Raw genomic sequence first — 22,793 nt, 5'->3', positions numbered from 1 at the left:
AGGTTTTGACATTTAAAAGGCTATTTGACATCAGTTTCAGTATTTTGATTTTAGTCCTTATGTACAGTTTTTTAAAATTTTACCTTTTTTTATTTTTTTATTTTCAAAATACAAATATATTTTAATACACTTTTAATAAAAAAAAATTTAACAAAAAATTAGATTAACTATTCCCAATCTCTCTCTCTCTGTATGGAAACATCGTGGTCACCGATTCTCATTCTGCCGCACCTCGAAAGTTGTTAAAAAGAAATGCCATTAGTTTAAGTTTTAACTTGACCGACTCTATTCCTTTCAGCAATCTCTTTTTTGGCTTTCAGCGTGTTTGACACTCTAGTCTTAACACCAATTTTCCAAAAGCAAAAGACCTTTGTGACGGGAAAGGACAAGCATTGATTGAGCTTTTGACAAAACTGAGTGCTGGAATACTTTTTATTTTTTATTTTTAAGTATTAAAGTCCTTACATTGTAAGGAAAAAAGTGACTAATAAGCTGTTTGGATTGACAAATTCTGTAACTCAATTCTTAGTTTCTATAATTTATAATTCAAAAATTATAGGATTTATAGCAAAAAGGTTATTTGGATAACGATAACTTTGTTTCCATAACTCTGTTTCTATCACTCAATTCTCTGATTTTTGAGTTATAAGTTATGGAAACTGAAAACACATTTTGATTGTTTTTAGTTTCCATAACTCATAACTCAATGACAATATTGTAATTAAACACACATAGGGGACCCACAAACAGTACCAGCAACACCTTTTGACCACTTTTGACCTTTTTTTCCTTTCTTCTCTTGGGTTGGTTGTTCGGTTTTTTTTTTTTTTTTTTTCCTTAATTGGTTCGGTTTGTTCTGTTTTTTTTTTCACTGATTCGGTCTTCAGTTCTGGTTTTTTATTTTATTTTTTTATTTTTAGCTTCGGTGAGTTTGGGTATTGAAAACAAAAACAAAAAAAAACAAAAACAAAAAGCTGCACCGGCTGACAGGTATAGACCCACAAATAGTGTGAAAAATATTGAGTGATGGAAATTGGGTGATGATGCCAAATGAGTGTGAAAAATTGAGTGATGAGTTATGAGTAATGAGTTATGAGTGATGAGTAATGAGTTATGAAAATTAAGTGATGAAATTTTCTTATCCAAACAGTCCCTAAGCTTTAGGAATTTGTTTGTTTTGAGGTGATATAGTGTGAATGAAAAATTTTAGAGAAAAAATGGGGAGAATTTTTTTTTTTTTAAGTGTGTTTGGTTAGGTGGAGAGGAAGGAAAATAAATGGTGGAGTTCAGGTATTTTATCTCCGGACTCACCAAAAAGTTTTCTCTCTAAAGTAAAGAGAAAACTGAACAGAAAAAATAGAGATGCTTAATAGACAAAAATGCCCATGCCTAGTCCCTATTTTTTTTTTCCCTTGTTTGTTTTTTGTGCTGGGCACGTTGCCTCCTTTTTATTTATTTTTTTTTTTTTGGGCTGTGGGTGTGATAGTTGTTTTGTTTTTGTTTGTTTGTTTAACTAGACATGATTTTATTTTTTGGGACATGATTTTTATTTTTTAATAAATTGGATGATTGCTTTTTTTTTTTTTTTTTGGTTGCTTGTCACTTTTTGTTTTTAATTAAATATAATTTTTTAACAAGGGTGTATGAATAAATTTATATAAATTCTTTTTTTTTTCATTTCTCCATGTTTTCAAAGAACAAATATGCCATGATTTTCTTGGGAAAAAAAATTCAAAGAAAAGACCACTGATATTATGAACATTTTTCAAAAAAATATCTCATGAATTTTTGAAAAGTTTTCTATAAATGAAAAGGCCCATGAGTTTTTGGGAAACGTATAAATATTTGTAAGGTAACTTAAAATTTTGGCATTTGGATTTTTGGAATAGGTTTAATTTGAAACTATTTTGAAATATGCATGCTTCAATAAAATATTTGTTTGTGGTTCAAAAAAAAAATTTTTTTTGAAAAATAAGTGGCATTTTTTAATTACATATGACTCCTCTCTCTCTCTCTCTCTCTCTCTCTCTCTCTCTCTCTCTCTTTTTTTTTTTTTTGGTAAATTGTTTTTATTAATTTTATAAATTTTTCATGTGAAAATTTTATTTTATTTAAAAAAAAATTTATTACTAGTTTGAATTTTGAAGTTTGAATACATTCTTAAGCATATTCATCCAATTTCGAACATACATACATTTATTCATCACAAACAGAGATTATATTACATGATAGAGAGTCGCACAAAATACAAAAACTACTACACCCATGATAAAGAGATACATGAGAATGCATACATAGCTATACCCACACATAATCGATATCCATAAACCCAACAAATGATGATTCCATTCTCTATTTACTTTTGCTCGAGAAATTCCACGACTCCTCGAAGAGCAATATTGGGATCTTCACTCTTCAAAAGTTCCTCAGCAATTTCAGCTGGAGTAACTTGTTTATTCTTCAGCAATGCCTCAATCACTTCTAAGAGTTGGTGATCACCATTGATACCAAGATAGTTAGAAACCAACTGCTTGAACCCATCCATGGTTAAATATGACATGTGCACATGCACGTCCATGCGGCCTGGGCGCAACAAAGCGGGATCAAGCTTCTCAAGCTTCTCCTTATGATTGGTGGTGAACACAATAATTCGCTCTTCTCCACAGCTTGACCATACTCCATCAATGAAGTTCAATAAACCTGATAATGTGAACTAAAAAAATAACATGATATTAAATATTGTTATAATGAAACCATAAGATAATGTCATTTGCATTAGGTAGTGTGATATATAGTACTGGTAATGGTTGTTGACATATAGCATCATGACATACGAATTCAGTGGAAGTTGTACTCAACAAACAAAACTCCAATTCCTATGGGTTCTAGGAGAGATGATTTTGGTATGCAACCTTATTCCCCCCTTCTCGTTATTTTTTATTTTTATTTTTTTTGTGTGTGTGTGTGGAAACTGTTGATTCTTAAACTCAAACCCAGTAGTATAGGCAGGAAAAGCTTCTGCTATGGTAGAAACTAATTAGACGGGAGAGTTTGACATCATTTTTTTAAGTTTTAAGTTTTAACTTTTATGTACAGTTTTTAAAAATTATTTTTTCTCATATTTTTAAATTTTTTTCAAGGTACAAGTATATTTTAACAAACTTTTATAAGAAAGTTTTCAGCAAAAAAACTATATAAAAAATTTCCAAACCAACACCATTAAGCTAACTATCTCATAAATAAAAATTATATCCACATCAAACAAAAACTGGCACACACGCTTGAGTCATTGAAAAATATGAATCATAGGTCCTAAAACTGATAGCTATATTGACAAAATTAAATGAACCGCATTCAATTATATAGCTAGATAGAGATATTGTCAAAAGGAAAGTGCTATATCTATATATCTGCACTATAATATAAAAGAACTAGTCAAATGATTTGGAGACATTTTAATTATGACATTCTTTCCTATTAAAAATAAGTTTATAATTGAAAGCGAGGATATTTGCTTCACTTATAATCTATTTTAATGTAATAAACATCTAATGTCAGACCTCAGCATACAACACAACACATTTTTAGCAGATCAAATCTATCAAAGAATCACACGAAACTGTCTAAAATATATAATAATCTAATTACCACCATACTAGTTTTTATGAGAATAAAGAAAGTTAACCTTAGGCTTTTTCAGAATCAGCTGATCAGACGCTTCCTCTTTGTCTCGATCTTCCAACTTTGCACAATCAATATCCTCAATTACCATTATTGAACGATTAGATGTGGAAAGAAATATCCTTCTCAACGCTGAATCTGAGCGTATGCTTGTAAGGTCCAAATCATAGACATCAAACTTTAGGTAATTAGCCATGGCAGCAATCAAGCTTGATTTACCAGTACCCGGAGGCCCGTAAAGCAAATACCCTCGCTTCCATGCCTTGCCAACTTTCTTATACCACTCCTTTCTACTAATAAACTTGTCCAGATCAACCTTGAGCATCCTCTTCTGCTCTGGGTCCATTGCCAACTTCTCAAATGTGGTTGGGTGTTCAAGAACAATAGAACTCCATTCACGACCAGGTGTACCATAGACGAAATCACGGCTATAAAGCTTTAACACCCTTTCTGCTTCTTGTATAGCCTTAGAACGAGATATTACTTCAGCTAAATACGACTCTAGCACAACCTCTTTGAGTTTCTTATCAAAGGAAAGCGTAAAATATCTACGACATTCACGGCCATCAAATCCTTTTTCTGCATGTAACTTCCATTTAAGCCCTTTAATGCCTTGAAAGGAATCAATAACCTCTGCACCCGGGACTATATCAAAGGTTGGCCTCTCTTGCCTAACGGTTTTGCCAACATTGAGACATTTTGATGAATCAACAATCTTGGCACGGAGGTAGGTTGAGGCAACATCATACATTTGATTGTCACTGAGACCACAATCCGTGCGAAAGAAGAGAGTGATTTTAGGCGTGCAAAAATATTCTTCATAGATGGAGAAGAGATTATTGAGGAATGAGCAAGGTACGAGTCCTTTTACTAGGGGACATAGTACAATCACACCAGCAGCTGTGATCAAAGATGTAAGCATCTCCATGAAAGTTAACATGGTTTGAAAATTGAGGGTCAATCGCTCCTCTTCCAAATCCTGTAAAAATGAAAACGATGTAGTTAAGGATACAATTTTTTGCAACTTGAGGGGTTTTGAGTCACTTCACAAGGATGATATCTGCCATAAATTTGTTGGGATAAATCACTATCTATGTGTTAATAAATTTAAATATAACCTTAAGCAAAAAAAAAAAAAAAAAAAAAAAGCATATAAGCACCAGAAAAATTAATCACACAAGAACTCATTTCGTGAAAACCCCTCTAACATAGAGGGACCAATCTATATACTATAATAAAATAGAGAATGCACTGCCCAAGTATATGTTCAAAACTTATTAAGTTCACAATAAAATTGAAAAATACAATAATACCTCACTAGAAACTCTGTGAAACTAAGAACAAAACAAGAGACCTCCGCTCTGACCAAGGCACTAATTTTTTTTTTTTTTTCCTTAACACTGCTTGCACTCTACGAATGATTCTCTCTATTAGGTCCCCTTTTATAAACCAGCTGCGTCTCACTATTCTTGAGCGTATCTTTCAAGTCTTAAGTTTTTTAATTTTGAAACTCCAATGACCTTATCTGAGAGAGATTGACTGACTTAATTAAGTCTAGTGTGGAAACTGAGAAGTAATAATTGATGAGAAACTTCCACGTAATTGAGTGAGATTCCAAAAGAATGGTTAAGGCTGTTGTATATGTACTCCACGGTAAATTCAAATTACAAATCAATATAAAACCAGAGAATTCATGTGAGAGTGCATGAGGTCTTATTATCTAGCATTTTAAATTTGTATTTAGCATTTTTTTTTAACTTTTATTGTTTAAGTTTTTGTTACTATTATTTAAAAGTTCACATTAACTTATTTTTACTGTTATCTTATTGATTGCTTGAGCTACTGTATTAGTATTAAAAACAAAAGAAAAAAAAATTAAGGACTATTAACCGCTACCTTCGTCATACTAGCCTTTCACTACTATCAAGCTGTCAAAACCCCTAAGGATATATATATATACACTACAACAAAAGTGGACTATGGTGACGAAACCTTTTGTCACAATATGTCCTTATTTCGTCACTAAATACATATGGTGACGAAACAGCATTCGTCACCTAAGCTCCGTCACAGAATGTATTGGTGACGAAAATGTTTCGTGATAGGTGACGAAAGTTTTTCGTCACCTAATATTTTCGTCACTAAACCTTATTTTCAGTGACGGAATATTTCGTCACCAAATGTTTTTTTTTTTCCAATTTCAATAGATTAGGTGACGAAGTTTTGCGTCACCGATTGTTTTTTTTTTTTTTTTTTTTTTTTTTTTTTTTTTTCAATAGATTAGGCGACAAATTATTTCGTTACCAATTTTTGCTTATAGTCAGATATGGCGAAGAAAATTATCATCACCAATTTTTTTTTTTTATTAATATTCTTTACATTTACTTGCCATTACATTAACCTGTTCATTTCTAACCAAATGCATAAAATAAAAACACAATCATTCATTTCTAACCAAATCCATAAAAAAAACATCCATACAATCTAAAAATGCAATAAAGATGTTCACAAAGTAATTACAACCATTTATATACAAATGATGTTTTAGCTTCCAAACTTTACAAAAATTTATTTGAGTTCAAGTAGTCCCACAGAAGCTATCTTTTTGCCACCAATCTCATATTTGCACAAGTATAAAGGAAAATACATCAATAACAAAATAGACTGCAAACCTATAATGCTGATAAGATGTACTACAACAAAAAAAAAAAATTTATTATTTGTAAGACAATGCAAAAAATGTCCACAGAATACCCAATAACAAACTAGACAAAATAATCATAATGCGACATCATATGAAGCCAAACTATCAAAGAAAGAAACCCACAACATTCTCATCAAATAAAACCCAAACCCACATTACAAACCATGGAGAAATCATAAAGAATGCAGAAAAATCCCAATTTAAAACAAAACAAATAAAGTGAAATCCAAAACAAAAACCCAGCCACCATCATAAACACAAACCCAACCACCACGAAGAATAAAAAATCTAGCCAACACTATTTATAAATAAATAAAACTAGCCACCACCATTAAACAAAAACCACAGTCACTACTATAAACAAAAAACCCATCATCACCATTAAACAAAAAACACAGCCACCACCATAAACAAAAAACTCAGTCATCACAATAAACAAAAAACTCAACCAACACCATTAACACAAAAACCCAGCCACTACCATAAACAAAAAACCCAACCACCACCATTAAACAAAAAACACAGCCACCACCATTAACATAAAAACCAAGCCACTATCATAAACAAAACTCACCATCACCATTAAACAAAAAATACAGCCACCACCATTAACTCAAAAACTCAGCCACTGCCATAAGCCAAAAAACTCACCACCAACATAAAACAAAAAAACTGAGCTACCACCATAAACAAAAAACCCACCACCACCATTAAACAAAAAACACAGTCACCACCATTAACACAAAAACACAATTACTACCATAAACAAAAAACTCAGTCATCACAATATACAAATAACCCACCACCAACATTAAACAAAAAGCCCAACCACCACCTTTAAGACAAAACCCCAACCACACAATAAACAAAAAATCCAGCCACCATCATTAACACAAAACCCATCACCACCATTAAACAAAAAATCTAACTACCACCACAAACAAAAAAACCCACCACCACCTTTAAACAAAAAGCACAATTGTAGCACAATTGTGCTATGGTACCCTCATACATGTAAGGGGTTACTATAGTACAATTGTAAAAAAATTTACAATTAAGAGACCGGGTAATGCTTGTTTTTGTGTTTTTATGCAAAAATATAGCAACATATACAATATATAAGTCCCAATACTAATGCTCTTAGGTAGAAAAATAAAACACTAACCAAGGTGTGTTCTAGTTAGTAGATGAGCTCCCCCCACTGCCACAGAAGTCACGTCACCGTTGCTCCTCAAATATTGTGTGATGCAATCCATCTTCTCCTCTAGCCTGAAGTTTGCATCCTGGAGCTCTTCTACTCGACCCTCCAACTTGTAGTTTGCATCCTAGAGTTCTTCTACTCAACCCTCGAGTTGTTGAGTATATTGAGTTGAGGAAGATGAGGCAGGAGTCTTAAGAGATGAGGAAGGCCTCATGTCAAGTCCCTTTACATAGCCAGATCTCGGCTTAAGAACCATCATAGATATCTCCTCTTCGGTCAAAGGTTGTGCTTCAGGAGTTCTACAATGCTCATCTTGTACTCTCAACATCTCTTGTTGTCATTTCAAATAACAAAAACCATCAGAAATACATATGTTCAGTGATTGATTGATTTTATAACCCAATAAGATTACACGATAATTCATCAGATTTTGGAATCAAACAAAATTGCCACTTTTTTCCTGTAAATTTTTTAAACCTCCTTTTGACCTTTATTGTTAAAATTTACTCCCAAGACAACTTCTAGCTTTCATTAATGAAGGTGTCACAACTTGTGCTACAATTTACTCATGTAGTAAGTTATAATGGGTGAAAGAATGTCTCCATATAGACCTACAATGTGAAGAGGTGATAGTGGATTCATATGAGAACACTTCTTCACCAATTATAACTCGTCATATGAGTAAGTTGTGGCATAAATTGTGACATAACTCCCACAAAAAGACATTTCCTGGATTCACGTCGGTCAATCAATCACACACGCCACTGTACACTATATTTGGTACACCCTTAACTACCCTGTGAATATATAATATATAAACACTAACAACTTTAATTTTATAGTATAATTGGATTTATCGTTAAAAAAGTCTAGAAAAGGACACTTGATGAACGTGATAATAAACTAATATAGAAAATGGAAAATTAATAAACATGCATGCTATACAAAGTAAAATGTAGTCCAGATTAGTTCCTTAAGGAAACTTGACACTCCTTCTGTCATTTCCTAAACTATATATATTTCCTTTGACGAAATCTCAAAATGCATATTCACACTTCCGTAAGTTTAGTTTGGGCTAATACCAAGTACTGCTAAGACTTCTCAAAGATATCTAATTTGCTCCCTAAGCACAAACAACACTTAACACTGCTTGAAAGTTCCCTGCTCCTCTCTAACTCTTTTAATTTCTTCCAACAACTTGTTTTGACTCTATATCAAAAATATCAAAAGATGGAGAAAGAAGTAGGGGTGGTTAGGGAATAAACTGGATTTTTTTTAAAAAAAAGTTTTGGTGCTACGTTTAAAATCCGCTTATTTTACTAAAACTACAAACTTTTTATTGAAGTATGATAGATAAAGGTAAATGTTAGCTAAAATAGTATAGTAGGACTCATGAATAGTACCAAAAAATACCATGAATCTTATAAATAGTAACAAAAATAAACTGAATGGTAAAATAAATTAGCAAAAATAATCTTTAACAGACTACGCCCAAACTACTTACTCTTTTTTATTGGCAAAAACATAGGATTATTATTTATTGCCATACTACTTTACTCTTTTTTTTTTTAATTGGCAAAAATATATTACCCTTGCATGAACAATTTAAAAAGTGAAATTAGAGTTATCAATTAGATCGAGTTAGATAAAATAAAACTAACTGCATGTTGGTTTCAACTGTTTATCTAACCTTTTGTACAAAATTTTTTATTGAAATTATGTTAAAATATATTTATATTTTGAAAAACTTTGAAAATGTAAAATTTTAAAAAGTTGTATATAAAAGCTAAAAATTAAAATCCCTAAGCATTTAGCCTTGTCCAACAGAAATGATCTTTAGTCCTAATGAAAGCAACAATACAACTGCACATAAACCAAAAGTAGATATAATAAAACATTCATTATAGTTTTCCAAATATCTATCATTGAACTCATCTATAGTCTTAAATGTGTGAAAGAGAAAATCTCTAGGATGCATGATTTCATTCCAATGCATTAAAGATGCATAAGACAAAAAAAAAAAAAAAAAAAAAAAAAAAAAAAAAAAAAAAAGCAGCATAGAAAAAGATAGATTAATAAAACCTTCAAGAATCCAACTTCAATGACAATCATAACATGTGCAAGGTCCTCAAGCTCTGACTGACATCAATTTGCCACAAATTTTGAACCTAACAAAGAAGAATGAAATATTAGAAGATAAAGGATGGTGCCTGACTTATTAAGTTCAATAATCTTCAAGAACACAGTCATTTTGTTCAATTGCATTGTAATCACAGTTTTTATAAATTCAAGAAATCTAGCAAGCACACAAAATAGAGAAATCTGAAGGTTAAGAAGAGAAGAACATGAGATTGGAGGAAACTCACAAATTTTAATGAACTTCAACAAGATAGGAATTAAATCAAAACCCCGACATTACAAAATTCTTGGATTGTCTATGTCCATCATTTAACCACTCTGGTAGAAAACATTAAGAAATATTCAGTTTTTTTTTTTTTTTGGTTAAGTGAGCATCAGATGGAAACACAAAACAATAACTCCAAAGTCACTATTCATAAAAAAGAAACAGTAAGACATGAGAAGTGAATTTGAATGTACAAAGAGATATAAATGAGGGAGGAAGAGAGAGAGGATCAATGGAAGAGAGAGCTTACCAATCTGTGGGAGGCAGAAACGTGTGAGTAGAGGAGCAAGAAAGATAGTTAGGGTTTTGTTTTTTCAAATAAAAAATAAATGAAAAAAAATTAGCGCTGAAAATTGGGCATGGTGCTGAAAAAAAAAAAAACTGAAAATTAAAATTAAGCTAAAATTATTGGCGCTGAAAATTGGGCATGGCGCTGAAAAAATTAAACTAAAATTATTAGCGCTGAAAATTGGGCATGGCGCTGAAAACGCAAAAAAAAAAAAAAAAAAAAAGGTGAAAATTAAAATTAAGCTAAAATTATTGGCGCTGAAAATTGGGCATGGCGCTAAAAAAATTAAGCTAAAATTATTAGCGCTGAAAAATTGGGCATGGCAACTGAAAAACACAAAAAAAAAAAAAAGGTGAAATTAAAATTAAGCTGAAATTATGGTGCTGAAAAATTGGGCATGGCGCTGAAAAAAAAAAAAAGCTGAAAATTAAAATTAGGCTAAAATTGTGTTGGCGCTGAAAAAAAAAAAAAAAAGCTGAAAATTAAATTGCTAAAATTGTGTTTGGCGCTGAAAAAAAAAAAAAAAGCTGAAAATTAAAATTAGGCTAAAATTGTGTTGGCGCCAGGAATTGAACTCTTAAGGGAGTATTATGCCACCAAGACGTGCTACCAGTAGACTACTAACCAAGATGGTAGTTGTATGGGGAAACTAAATTAATATATTCTAACACTGGTATTTTAAAGAGCAAAAAAAGAAAAAAAACACACACAAACACATTTTATTTTTAAGATTACAATTCAACATATGTGATGGTCCATTTTGAAGAAAAATAATTAAATCTAGATGAAAGTATCACTAAATGTTACATTTTTACATTTTGCTATTTTTATTTTCTAAATATAAGATGTGAAAACCCACATAAATCTTTTGCAAATATTTACCTTGATATTATTAGTAATAAACTCATTATATTTTTAATTTTATAATTATAAAATAAATATTTATGACATCACTAACCAGACCAAAAAATTGATAACCAGTCACTTTTTTGGTTCTTTGTTTGTATCGGTTTTTAAAACCACAGTAGGCCCTATCATAGTTCTCAAAAATGTTACACCACACAATAACTTATTATTAAATTCATATTTTAAAAATCCAACCGTTGGATTACATGCTCTATATGTTCTTAACATGCATGCCAATTTTCATGCCAATCAGTTGTAATTTACCATTAGATCTTTAAACTCATCTTTTATCCGTTATTTTAAATTACAAAAACGTGAATTTAGACAATTGATTGATGACATACCTATTAATCTTTGATCACCTTGAAATTTTGTAAGCATAAAAAACATATGAAGAAAATGTAATCTAACGATAGATTTATCAAAATTCACATCGAATTAAGAAATATAGGGCTGGGTTCAAGTTACACCTGAAATAATTCTAAAAAATGTTACAAGATCAAATAACTTATTATTGAATTCATATTTTAAAAATCCAACCATTAGATCACATGTTCTATATGTTATTAACATGCATGCCAATTTTCATGCCAATCGAGTGTAATTTACCATTTGATCTTTAAACTCATCTTTTATGCGTTATTTTAAACTACAAAAACCTGAATATAAACAATTGATTGATGACATGCCTATTAATCTTTGATCACCTTGAAATTTTGTAAGCATGAAAAATATATGAAGATAATGTAATCTAACGATAAATTTGTCAAAATTCACATTGAATTCAGAAATATAGGGCTGGGTTCAAGTTACACATGATGTAATTCTAAAAAATGTTACAAGACCTAATAACTAATTATTGAATTCATATTTTAAAAATCCAACCGTTGAATTTCATGTTCTATATGTTATTAACATACATGCCAATTTTCATGCCAATTGGGTGTAATTTACCATTTGATCTTTAAACTCATATTTTATGCATTATTTTAAACTACAAAAACTTGATTTAAACAATTGATTGATGACATGACTATTAATCTTTTTTCACCTTGAAATTTTGTAAGCATGAAATATATATAAAGATAATATAATCTAACGGTAGATTTGTCAAAATTCACACTGAATCAAGAAATATAGGGCTTGGTTCAAGTTATACATGATGTAACTCTAAAAAATGTTACATCACCCAATAACTTATTATTGAATTCATATTTTGAAAATCTAACCATTGGATTATATGTTCTATATGTTCTTAACATGCATGCCAATTTTCATGCCAATAGGGTGTAAATTACCATTTGATCTTAAAATCATCTTTTATTTATTATTTTAAACAACAAAAACCTGAATTTAAACAATTCATTGATGACATGACTATTAATTTTTTATTACCTTCAAATTTTGTAAGTATGAAAAATATATAAAGATAATGTAATCTAACGGTAAATTTATCAAAATTTACATCGAATTAAGATATATAGGGCTTGGTTCAAGTTACACCGGATGTAACTCTAAAAAATGTTACAACACCTAATAACTTATTATTGAATTCATATTTTAAAAATCCAACCGTTGGATTACATTTTCTATATGTTATTAACATGCTTGCCAATTTCATGCTAATCGGGTGTAATTTACCATCTGATCTTTAAAATCACATTTTATGCGTTATTTTAAACTACAAAAATTTGAATTTAAACAATTGATTGATGACATGCCTATTAATCTTTGATGACCTTGAAATTTGGTAAGCATGAAAAACATATGAAAATAATGTAATCTAACGGTAGATTTGTCAAAATTCACATCGAATTAAGAAATATAGGACTGGGTTCAAGTTACACCTGATTTAACTCTAAAAATTGTTACAAGACCTAATAACTTATTATTGAACTCATATTTCAAAAATCAAACCGTTTGATTATATGTTTTATATGTTATTAACATGCATGCCAATTTTCATGTCAATCGGGTGTAATTTACCATTTGATATTTAAACTCATCTATTATGCGTTATTTTGAACTACAAAAACCTGAATTTAAACAATTGATTGATGACATGCCTATTAATCTTTGATCACCTTGAAATTTTGTAAGCATGAAAAACATATGAAGATAATGTAATCTTACGGTAGATTTGTCAAAATTCACATCGAATTAAAAAATATAGGGCTGGGTTCAAGTTATATCTGATGTAGCTCTAAAAAATGTTATAAGACCCAATAACTTATTATTGAATTTATATTTTGAAAATTCAACCATTGGATTACATGTTCTATATGTTATTAACATGCATGCCAATTTTCATGCCAATCAGGTATAATTTACCATGTGATATTTAAACTCATCTTTTATGCGTTATTTTAAATTACAAAAACCTGAATTTAAACAATTGATTGATGACATGCCTATTAATCTTTGATCATCTTGAAATTTTGTAAGCATGAAAAACATATGAAGATAATGTAATCTAACGGTAGATTTGTCAAAATTCACATTGAATTAAGAAATATAGGGCTGGGTTCAAGTTACACCTGATGTAACTCTAAAAATTGTTACAAGACCTAATAACTTATTATTGAATTCATATTTTAAAAATACAATTGTTGGATTACATGTTCTATATGTTATTAACATGCATGCCAATTTTCATGCCAATCGGGTGTAATTTACCATTTGATATTTAAACTTATCTTTTATGCGTTACTTTAAACTACAAAAACCTAAATTTAAACAATTAATTGATGACATGCCTATTAATCTTTGATCACCTTGAAATTTTGTAAGCATGAAAAACATATGAATACAATGTAATCTTACAGTAGATTTTTCAAAATTCACATCGAATTAAGAAATATAGGGCTGGGTTCAAGTTATATCTGATGTAACTCTAAAAAATGCTACAAGACCCAATAACTTATTATTGAATTCATATTTTGAAAATCCAACCGTTGGATTACATGTTCTATATTTTCTTAACATGGATGCCAATTTTGATGCCAATTGGGTGTGATTTACCATTTGATCTTTAAACTCATATTTTATGTGTTATTTTAAACTACAAAAACCTGAATTTAAGCAATTAATTGATAACTTGACTATTAATCTTTGATCACCTTCAAATTTTGCAAGTATGAAAAATATATGAAGATAATATAATTTAACTGTAAATTTGATTGATGATATGCCTATTAGTCTTTGATCACCTTGAAATTTTGTAAGCATGAAAAACATATGATGTAACTCTAAATATAGGGCTTGGTTCAATTACACCTGATGTAACTCTTAAAAATGTTACGCCACTCAATAACTTATTATTGAATTCATATTTTGAAAATCCAATCGTTAGATTACATGTTCTATATTTTCTTAACATGCATGCCACCCAATTACCCAATAATTAAAATTACCAAATTGCCTCTAAAACTTGCTAATACCCAAAGTACTCCTAAAATCCTCTAAAATTGCTGAAATGCACCCTAAACCTAAAAAATGACCGAAATACCTTTAAAATCATAAATTTACCAAAATACCTCTAAAACTTAAAACATTACCAAAATATCCTCGGAAACTAAAAAAAAAAAAAACCAAAATGCCCCCTAAACCCAAAAAATAACTGAAATACTCCCGGAACCTTCAAAATACCCACCGAAACTTAAAAATGACAAAAATACATCATAAACTTAAGAAATGATCGAAATACTCCCCAAAACTTGAAAATTACCAAAATACCCATGAAACCTAAAAATGACCAAAATACCCCCCTAAACCTAAAAAATAACCGAAAATACCCTCAAAACCTAAAAAATGACCAAAATACCCTTGAAACTTATAAAAAAACCAAAATACCCTCTAAAACTAAAAAATGGACAAAATAGCCATAAATTATAAAAATGAGTATTTTGGTCATTTAGGGGTATTCTCGTCATTTTTAGGTTTGAGGGTATTTCGATCATCTTTTAGGTTTAGGTTGTATTTTTATCATCATATAGGTTTTAGGGCCATTTTTGTCATTTTATAGGTTTCAGGGGTATTTTAGTCATTTTTTAGGTTTTGGGGGAGTATTTTGGTCATTTTTTTAGGATTAGGGGTAGTTTGGTAATTTTCAAGCATCAAGGCTATTTCGGTAAGTTTTTAGGTTTCAGATGTATTTTGGTTATTTTCTAGGTTTAGGGGTTATTTTGGTAATTTTTTGTTTCGGGGGTATTTTAGTCATTATTTAGGTTCGTTTGTACTTTGGTCATTTTTTTAGGATTTGGGGGTTTCGGTCATTTATTAGGTTTAGGGGATATTTTGGTAATTTTTAATGGTTTTTAAGCATATTTGGTGATTTTGGGGGTATTTTGGTCATTTTTGAGGTTCTTTTATGGGTATTTTGCTCATTTTAGAGATTTTGGGATATTTTGGTCATTTTAAAGGTTTCATGGGTATTTTGCTTATTTTAGAGATTTTGAGGATATATTGGTCATTTTAGTGGTTTTTAAGCATATTTGGTGATTTTATAAAAATTGGCTTTGGGTAGGGTATGGATATCTATGGATAAACAGACCAGGTAACAATTGGGTATAGATACTAATTGGGTAAGGTAATTGGATATCCATAGATAAATTAATTGTGTTGGGTATATATGGGTATACCCTGCCCATGGCCATCCTTAATTATTTGTAAACAATAGGTGACGCACACTTATTTCGTCACCAAAAACACCTCCATCTCAATATTGGATGATGAATTTGGAATTTCATCACCTCCGATTAGTCTTTGGTTAAGCAATAGGTGACGAAAATTTATTTCGTCACCAAAAACACCTACATCCTAATATTGGGTGACGAATTTAGAATTTCGTCATCTCTGCTAAGTCTTTGGTGACGCGAATATTTCGTCACCCTAGGTTTGCCTTTTTTTCATGACCTATAGTGACGAAATAAATATTTCGTCACCAATTTTTACATCTTTGGTGACGAAATATTGATTTTGTCACCAATTGGTACAGCTTTGGTGACGAAATATTGATTTCGTCACCAATTTTAAATTTTTTATAATATTTGGTGACGAATTCTTCTTTTCCTCACTAAATGTTATCATTCGGTGACGAAATTGTTTATCCTCACTAAATTTCGTCACCATAACCCACTTTTGTTGTAGTGATATATATATATATTAAATTATGGGCTTAAATATGAGGTAAGTTTAGGTAATTTGGTTGGATAATTTTTGTTTTAGGTATATAAGTAGAAAAAATATTTGGTGCGCAATGTAAAGTCATATTTTATCATGGTTTTAAATTATTTATGAGATACATGCATGCGCACTTGTCCACATCATGTTTTAATATCGCACTATTGATGAGTGGAAGAAGGTAAGAGAGTTGGGCATGCTTTCATTTCATGGTATGCAATTTGTGAACACAACAACAATTAGTTGATTTTCATAGTCTTGTTACTTTTTTTATTTATTTTTTATTTTTTTATTTCATGATTTAAAAAAAAATTAATATCCTTGAGAATGCTACAAAAGTGCAATGAAACTATTAAACTAATTTTTAATATCTCAAAATGTATATGTTTCTTTACCTTAATTTAGTTTACTTTTTCTTTATTATATATGTGCAACATTCTCTAAAATCTTCTTACATAAAATATCACAAAATAATCCATGTATCGCACCGGCAATTTACTAGTTTGTTTAATTATTGTACAAAAATTTAAATTTAAATAACAATAATACAATATATATATATATATATATATATATCAACATTAATTAACATTATCTTCTAGAATTTAGCTTCAAGAAAGAAAAGAGAGAGAGAGAGAGAGAGAGAGAGAGAGAGAGAGAGAGAGGAATGATGTTCCTTTGTTTGGTTAGAAAGAAAAACAAGAAGAAGGAAGAATGAAAGGGAAAAGGGTTTTGTGGAATCCATTATTTTTCCTCTCCTAAAATAGGCCTAGAAATTTTTTTTTTTGTGAAATGACATTTATATCCTTATTAATTTATAATTTAAAAGGATACAAGTGTAAAATACATTACATCTTTTTTCCTTCCCCCCATTTGCTAAGCGCTTTTTTGTCAGGGGTGGTTAGGAAGTACTTAATTGCTTTTCCCACTCTTTTTCCTCTCCCTTCCCCTTTTTCCTTTCTCTTCTCTTCCCTCCCCTTCTACTCAACCAAACATAATCTTACATGGTGTTTGGTTGTAGCTATGGAAAGGAAAAAGAAAGGAAAAGATGAAGGAAAGAGAAAGAGAGAGGAAAAAGAAAAGAAAATTATTCCCTTTGATGTGTTTGGACTTTGGATATAGGAAAGAAAGGAAAGAAAAAAAATGTGAGAGTTTTATCTTTCCCTTGTTTGTTTGCAAAGAGAAGTGAAAAGAAAAATGCGTGCTTTTATCTTCGTGCCCTTATTAATGATAAGAAAATTCATATATTAGAAGAACAAAGTTTAGCTATGCTACAACCTTACTTAATAAAATAAACATTACTATATATTTCGAAAATCTAACCGTTGAATTACATATTCTTTACGCTCTTAATACACATATCAAATTTTGAGTCAATTGGATATTTTTTACTATATGATCTATACATTTATATTTTATGGATAATTTTAAATTACAAAAATTTCAATTTAAACAATTTATTGATGACGTAATTATTGATCTTTAGTTTTCTAAAATTTTTGTAAGTATGGAGGATATAAGAAGAAGATGTAATCTAATGGTGGATTTGTCAAAATTCATCTCCAATAAAAATATATAGAGTAAGATTATAATCTAAAACTATAATATATTTTGTAGCTAAACTTTGTTCATATTAGAATATTTGTAATTTCTTAAAAATGTTAAGCGGTGGACCTCATGTAATTAATTCTCTCCTTTCAATTTCTGCCCAAATTAGGCTGATACCAAAATAATGGGCCTCACGGAAATATCATTACTCCACCTCATTCACTCTTCTCTCCTATTGCACAACCAAACAAAAGAAATGACGTCCCTTTCTTACTTTTTCTTTTCTTTTCTCTTCCCTTCTCCCATTTCCAAACGTAGCGTTAGTCTTTGACTTTGCTGACTTAGCATTGTCCCTTGTTGGCTTATCATTATCCGCAACTGTTTGCTTTTGAAAATTGGTGTTAAGCGTGTTTTTTTTTTTTTCCCGACTGAGAGTGTGAAAACTGGGAAGTTTGAAGGGAAACAACAGAGAAACTTCGTCATTCTTTATGAATAATGCGGATTGAGGACACCCTCCCCATGTTGTTAAGATTGAATTATCAATAAAAACAGAGAAACTTCGTCACTTTCAAAATGCCCACTTCACCATCCCAACGTCATATTAAAATACAAACTATTGCTACCTTCACGGATTCCACCAGCCAACCCCACTCATATAGCGTTTTCAGTGTCAGAATCTTTGAAATAAATAACCCAAAAAGCATTTGTTTTTTCATTTCGAAAGACTTGTATATTATGCCGTAGCCTTCAGCCATGATGTTTTTTGTTTTTTAACTATGAAGGATCACTTGATAACAACTTATTTAGTTAAAATTGAATTTTTTCTTTTGAAAATATAAAAAAAAAGTTTAAAAAAAAGTCAAATAATATAATAAGGCTTATAAATACTATCAAAAAACATAGCAAAACCTATAAATTATAGTAAAAATAAGATAAAATTATGAATAAACTGAAAATTTCACCACATACCAAACGACCTCTAAGTTGACTTCATAGTATGCACCTTCACTTCACCTAGCTAGCTTCAATTCATCAATTGTGGTGTTAGTGGAATCCATATCTTTTTGTCTTCTCATGCGGAATTGCGAATGTCCATGCATGTATAATACTAATATTTACTAGTTTTGGTTTTTTTTTTTTAAATGGATAAATATTGATTTTTTTTTTTTAATCCATGAAGTGAGTGGACGACTTGACTCCGGAGCACTTTCCCTTCACCTAGCTACTAGCTTCAATGCTTTTACATCACTTTTCTTGACATATTTGTGGTGTTAATATAGAACACAAGAAAACTAAACATGCTCTTGATTCTTTTTTTTTTTTGGTTGAGAATCAACATGTTCTTGATTTTGAAAACACAAGAAAATTATTATTTTTTAAATATGTATTCATAAAAAAAAAATGGGAGAAAAAAAAAATAGTTATGAAACATGTCCTAAGGTTTTTCTCTTTTAAAATTTCAAAACTTGATTAAAATTATTTTTAGAAATATTCTACAGGAGGCTAAACATGGCTGTATGTACAACTTAATCAAGAATTATATGTAAATTATATATAATAAAGGAAAATTTAATACATTGAGTGAGTGATTATATGCGAATAATATTTATAATATTTTTTTTATGAAATACAAAAAATTAGAATAGTATAACTAATCATATATGAGTAACCAATTTTCTCAAATATATATATATATATATATATATATGAGTAACCAATAATCATTATAGTAATTAATACATAGAGTGACTTAATTGACAATTTTCATGTTAACGTGTCACTAAATCACAAAACAGTAACACTTTGTATTCCAGCACTCAGTTTTGTCAAGAGTCAAGAGCTCAAAAGAGTGTGAAAACTGGAAATTTAATGGGGCGTTTACGTGCTCCCTCCCATAGTATCCAACCACAGAGAAACTTCATGTGGTTGAATCAAATGTGTGGCCAAGAGCAAAAGAGTTAAAAATATGATAAATATCTGACCTCACCATCCCTACGTCAACACAAATTATTGCTATATTCAGGATGGATTCTACGGCATATTTTCAGAATCTTTGAAGTGTTTTTTGTTTTTTAACCATGAAATCTACTCCATAGTCCATAGCACTTTCGCTTCACCTAAATGAATAAGTATTGCTGATTCATTGCTAAGAGCATTTGTATTTACTAGTTTTGATTTTTTTTTTTAAATGAATAAATATTTATTTAAGTTTTTATTATTATTTAGCTATGAAGCAAGTTGACGACTTGACTCCTTAGCACTTTCCCTTCACCTAGCTAATAGCTTCAATGTTTTTACTTCATTTTTCTTGACATATTTGTGGTGTTAATGGAACCTCTCATTAGCCTCTACGCGTTTTTTTAACGTAGAACTTTAAGTTATTTATTCATTTTTCTACTAAAACAACTTAATTATCATTTTAATATATTGATTGTCCTTATAAAAGAGATATTACATTAAAGGGAAATAAATATAGAATTTTTGTTTGATTAGAGCTTATAAGCTTAGCTTTTAGCTTTTAACTTTTATATATAACTTTTTAAAATGTCCTTTTGTTTTTCTCAAATTTTCTTAATTTTTTGTTTTACTTTTTTCAAAGTACAAAAATATTTTAAATACACTTTTAATAAATTTTTTTTTTAACAAAACAGTTAAATAAACCATTTTCAAACAGACACATATTAACGCGTAGTTGAATAACATTCAAATCAAATGTGTGGCCAAGAGCAAAGGAGTAAAAGACATTTGACCTAATCTGACCCCTCCATCGATCCCAACGTATTAATACATAAGATAATTATTGGATATTCTAGGAATATACTCCCTCCATCCCAATTAGAGGTGGGCCCTATAGTGGGTGAGATATCACAAAAAAAAAAAAAAAAAAAAAAAAAATTCACACAAGTAACATTATAACAACACAAAAAATATATATATATATACACACACATACAATCAGTATCAGACATAGACTCAAACATATATAGTATAAATTTATAACAAAGAGAGTGACACTCAAGACTCAAAACACTCACTTTGTATTCTCAAAGTCAGAAATACCGAGATAGTCAGATAGAAAAGGGAGATGAGATGAAATTTATATGTGAGAGAGAGAGAGAGACAGAGAGAGAGAGAGAGAGATTTGTGATTTGTGTTGTTGTTTGGTTTTGGGCTGAGATGATATTTGATCTTGGTGTGCAAGATTTTAAGTTAGAGTGTGCATAAATAGTTTGAAGGGTAAATTAAACATATATAAAGTGAACCCCTGAACATAAAGTGACGCCCCTTTAATATATATATATATATATATATATATATATATATTTATATTTATATATATTATAATAGATAAGTAGTTAAGATTAGGTAAGTGTGGTTAAAGACAATGACACGGCTAAGATTTGACTTTAGAAGTAAATTTTAGGAACTAGGGTTGTTCATGGGTTGATTTGAGTCAGATTTGTGCCCAACTCGGAATCGACTTAACAACTTTTGGTGACAAGGAAACTAACCCATCGTCGATTGCCCTTGAGTTTTGGAAATAAATATTATGAATGTTGTGATAGAAGATAAATAGTGACCATGGGTTCTTGTATAAATTCCATGGGTTTGTAGTAAGGTATGAAGTAAATAAATGTCATGGGTTTAAGATAAGTAATCATAACTTTCCATGGTCTTTTATATTAGTAACACAAATTCATAATTCTTCTTGGACTTGATATATGTTTGCCATGGGTTTTGGAAAAATGAATAGTGTTACGTAAAATAAATAATTACCATAGGTTTTATAAGATAGATTCCATGGGCTTGTAATATTAAAGTAATAGGTTTAAGAAATTAAAGCATTGTTCATCATTATATATGTTTGCCATGGGTTTTGGAAAAATGAATAGTGTTACGTAAGATAAATAATTACCATAGGTTTTATAAGATAGATTCCATGGGCTTGTAATATTATAGTAATAGGTTTAAGAAATTATAGCATTGTTCATCATTAGACTTTAAGTAAAATACTTATGATATAGTATTTTGCCAAGTATTGATAACCTTGAACTTTTTACTAAATAATGTCAAGTAGTTAACTTGGGTTTTTAATAGTGCCAACGTAAACTGAACTTTTGATATTATCAATGAGAATTGGATTTTTGAAATATTGCGAAGCATAAGTTGCCTTGGGCTTCAAAAAGAATGGGATGTGTGCATTGGGCTCGTAGGGCCGGTTTTAGGCTTAGCGAAATAATGATAATAAAATTTGATAAGATATAAGTTTTTGGGTTTTTTGTGATAGTTTATATTGTGACCCAATTTAGAAGATGATATAGGAAATATTTATGGGCCAATGGGATGAGAAATATTCATGGAGGCTCAAAATAATTTATGAGTGATATTTTTGTATTTCTGGTGAATAAATAAATTTGATTAAATTAGATTAGGGCATGTGGTATGAGTAAAAAAATTGTACCTCAACATATAGCAAGCTAAATATTTGTATTATTGTTTGTCATTGACATCAATATTTTCTTGTTGATTTAATTTGTTGTGTTTTTTTTTTCTTTTTTTTTGGTGCTTTGTTCCATGTAGTCTATCTTCTTTAAAAAGCAAAATTTGTTGCCAGCATGAAATTGGATACAAGAGAAAAAGAAGGATCTAAAAAGGTTCTTACATGTGGGCTAGATTATAATATTTTTCTAAATTAGATTTAGCAGTCCAATTCCTATGTAAGTCTTCTTTACTTAACTCCATTTTTTATTTTATTTTTTTATGTTCAGAAATGAAAAATTAAACCAAAATCTGAATTCATTATTTTTTTTCATGTGTAATATTAATATGTATTCTTAATATACTCTTAGAACTCATTCCTTCACCCATACTAGGAGGC

The 22,793-nt window shown here is 30.0% G+C and overlaps 1 protein-coding gene across 1 annotated transcript; it reads right to left on the bottom strand.

Moving 5' to 3' along the window:
* Window positions 1-2,169: 2,169 nt before the first annotated feature.
* Window positions 2,170-10,352, bottom strand: LOC115967939 (AAA-ATPase At2g18193-like). The gene is made up of 6 exons (XM_031087100.1): window positions 10,241-10,352; window positions 9,953-10,043; window positions 9,669-9,754; window positions 7,551-7,916; window positions 3,686-4,660; window positions 2,170-2,713 (listed from the first exon to the last, which is right to left on the bottom strand). The coding sequence occupies exons 5-6, from the start codon at window positions 4,619-4,621 to the stop codon at window positions 2,357-2,359; spliced, it is 1,293 nt and encodes a 430-aa protein (XP_030942960.1). The 5' UTR covers window positions 4,622-4,660; window positions 7,551-7,916; window positions 9,669-9,754; window positions 9,953-10,043; window positions 10,241-10,352; the 3' UTR covers window positions 2,170-2,356.
* Window positions 10,353-22,793: the final 12,441 nt, after the last annotated feature.

Source organism: Quercus lobata, chromosome 11 (genome assembly GCF_001633185.2).
Source record: "Quercus lobata isolate SW786 chromosome 11, ValleyOak3.0 Primary Assembly, whole genome shotgun sequence".
Lineage (NCBI taxonomy): Eukaryota > Viridiplantae > Streptophyta > Magnoliopsida > Fagales > Fagaceae > Quercus > Quercus lobata.
The sequence above is the reverse complement of the archived record's forward strand: the minus strand, read 5'-3'. Positions and strand labels throughout refer to the sequence as shown.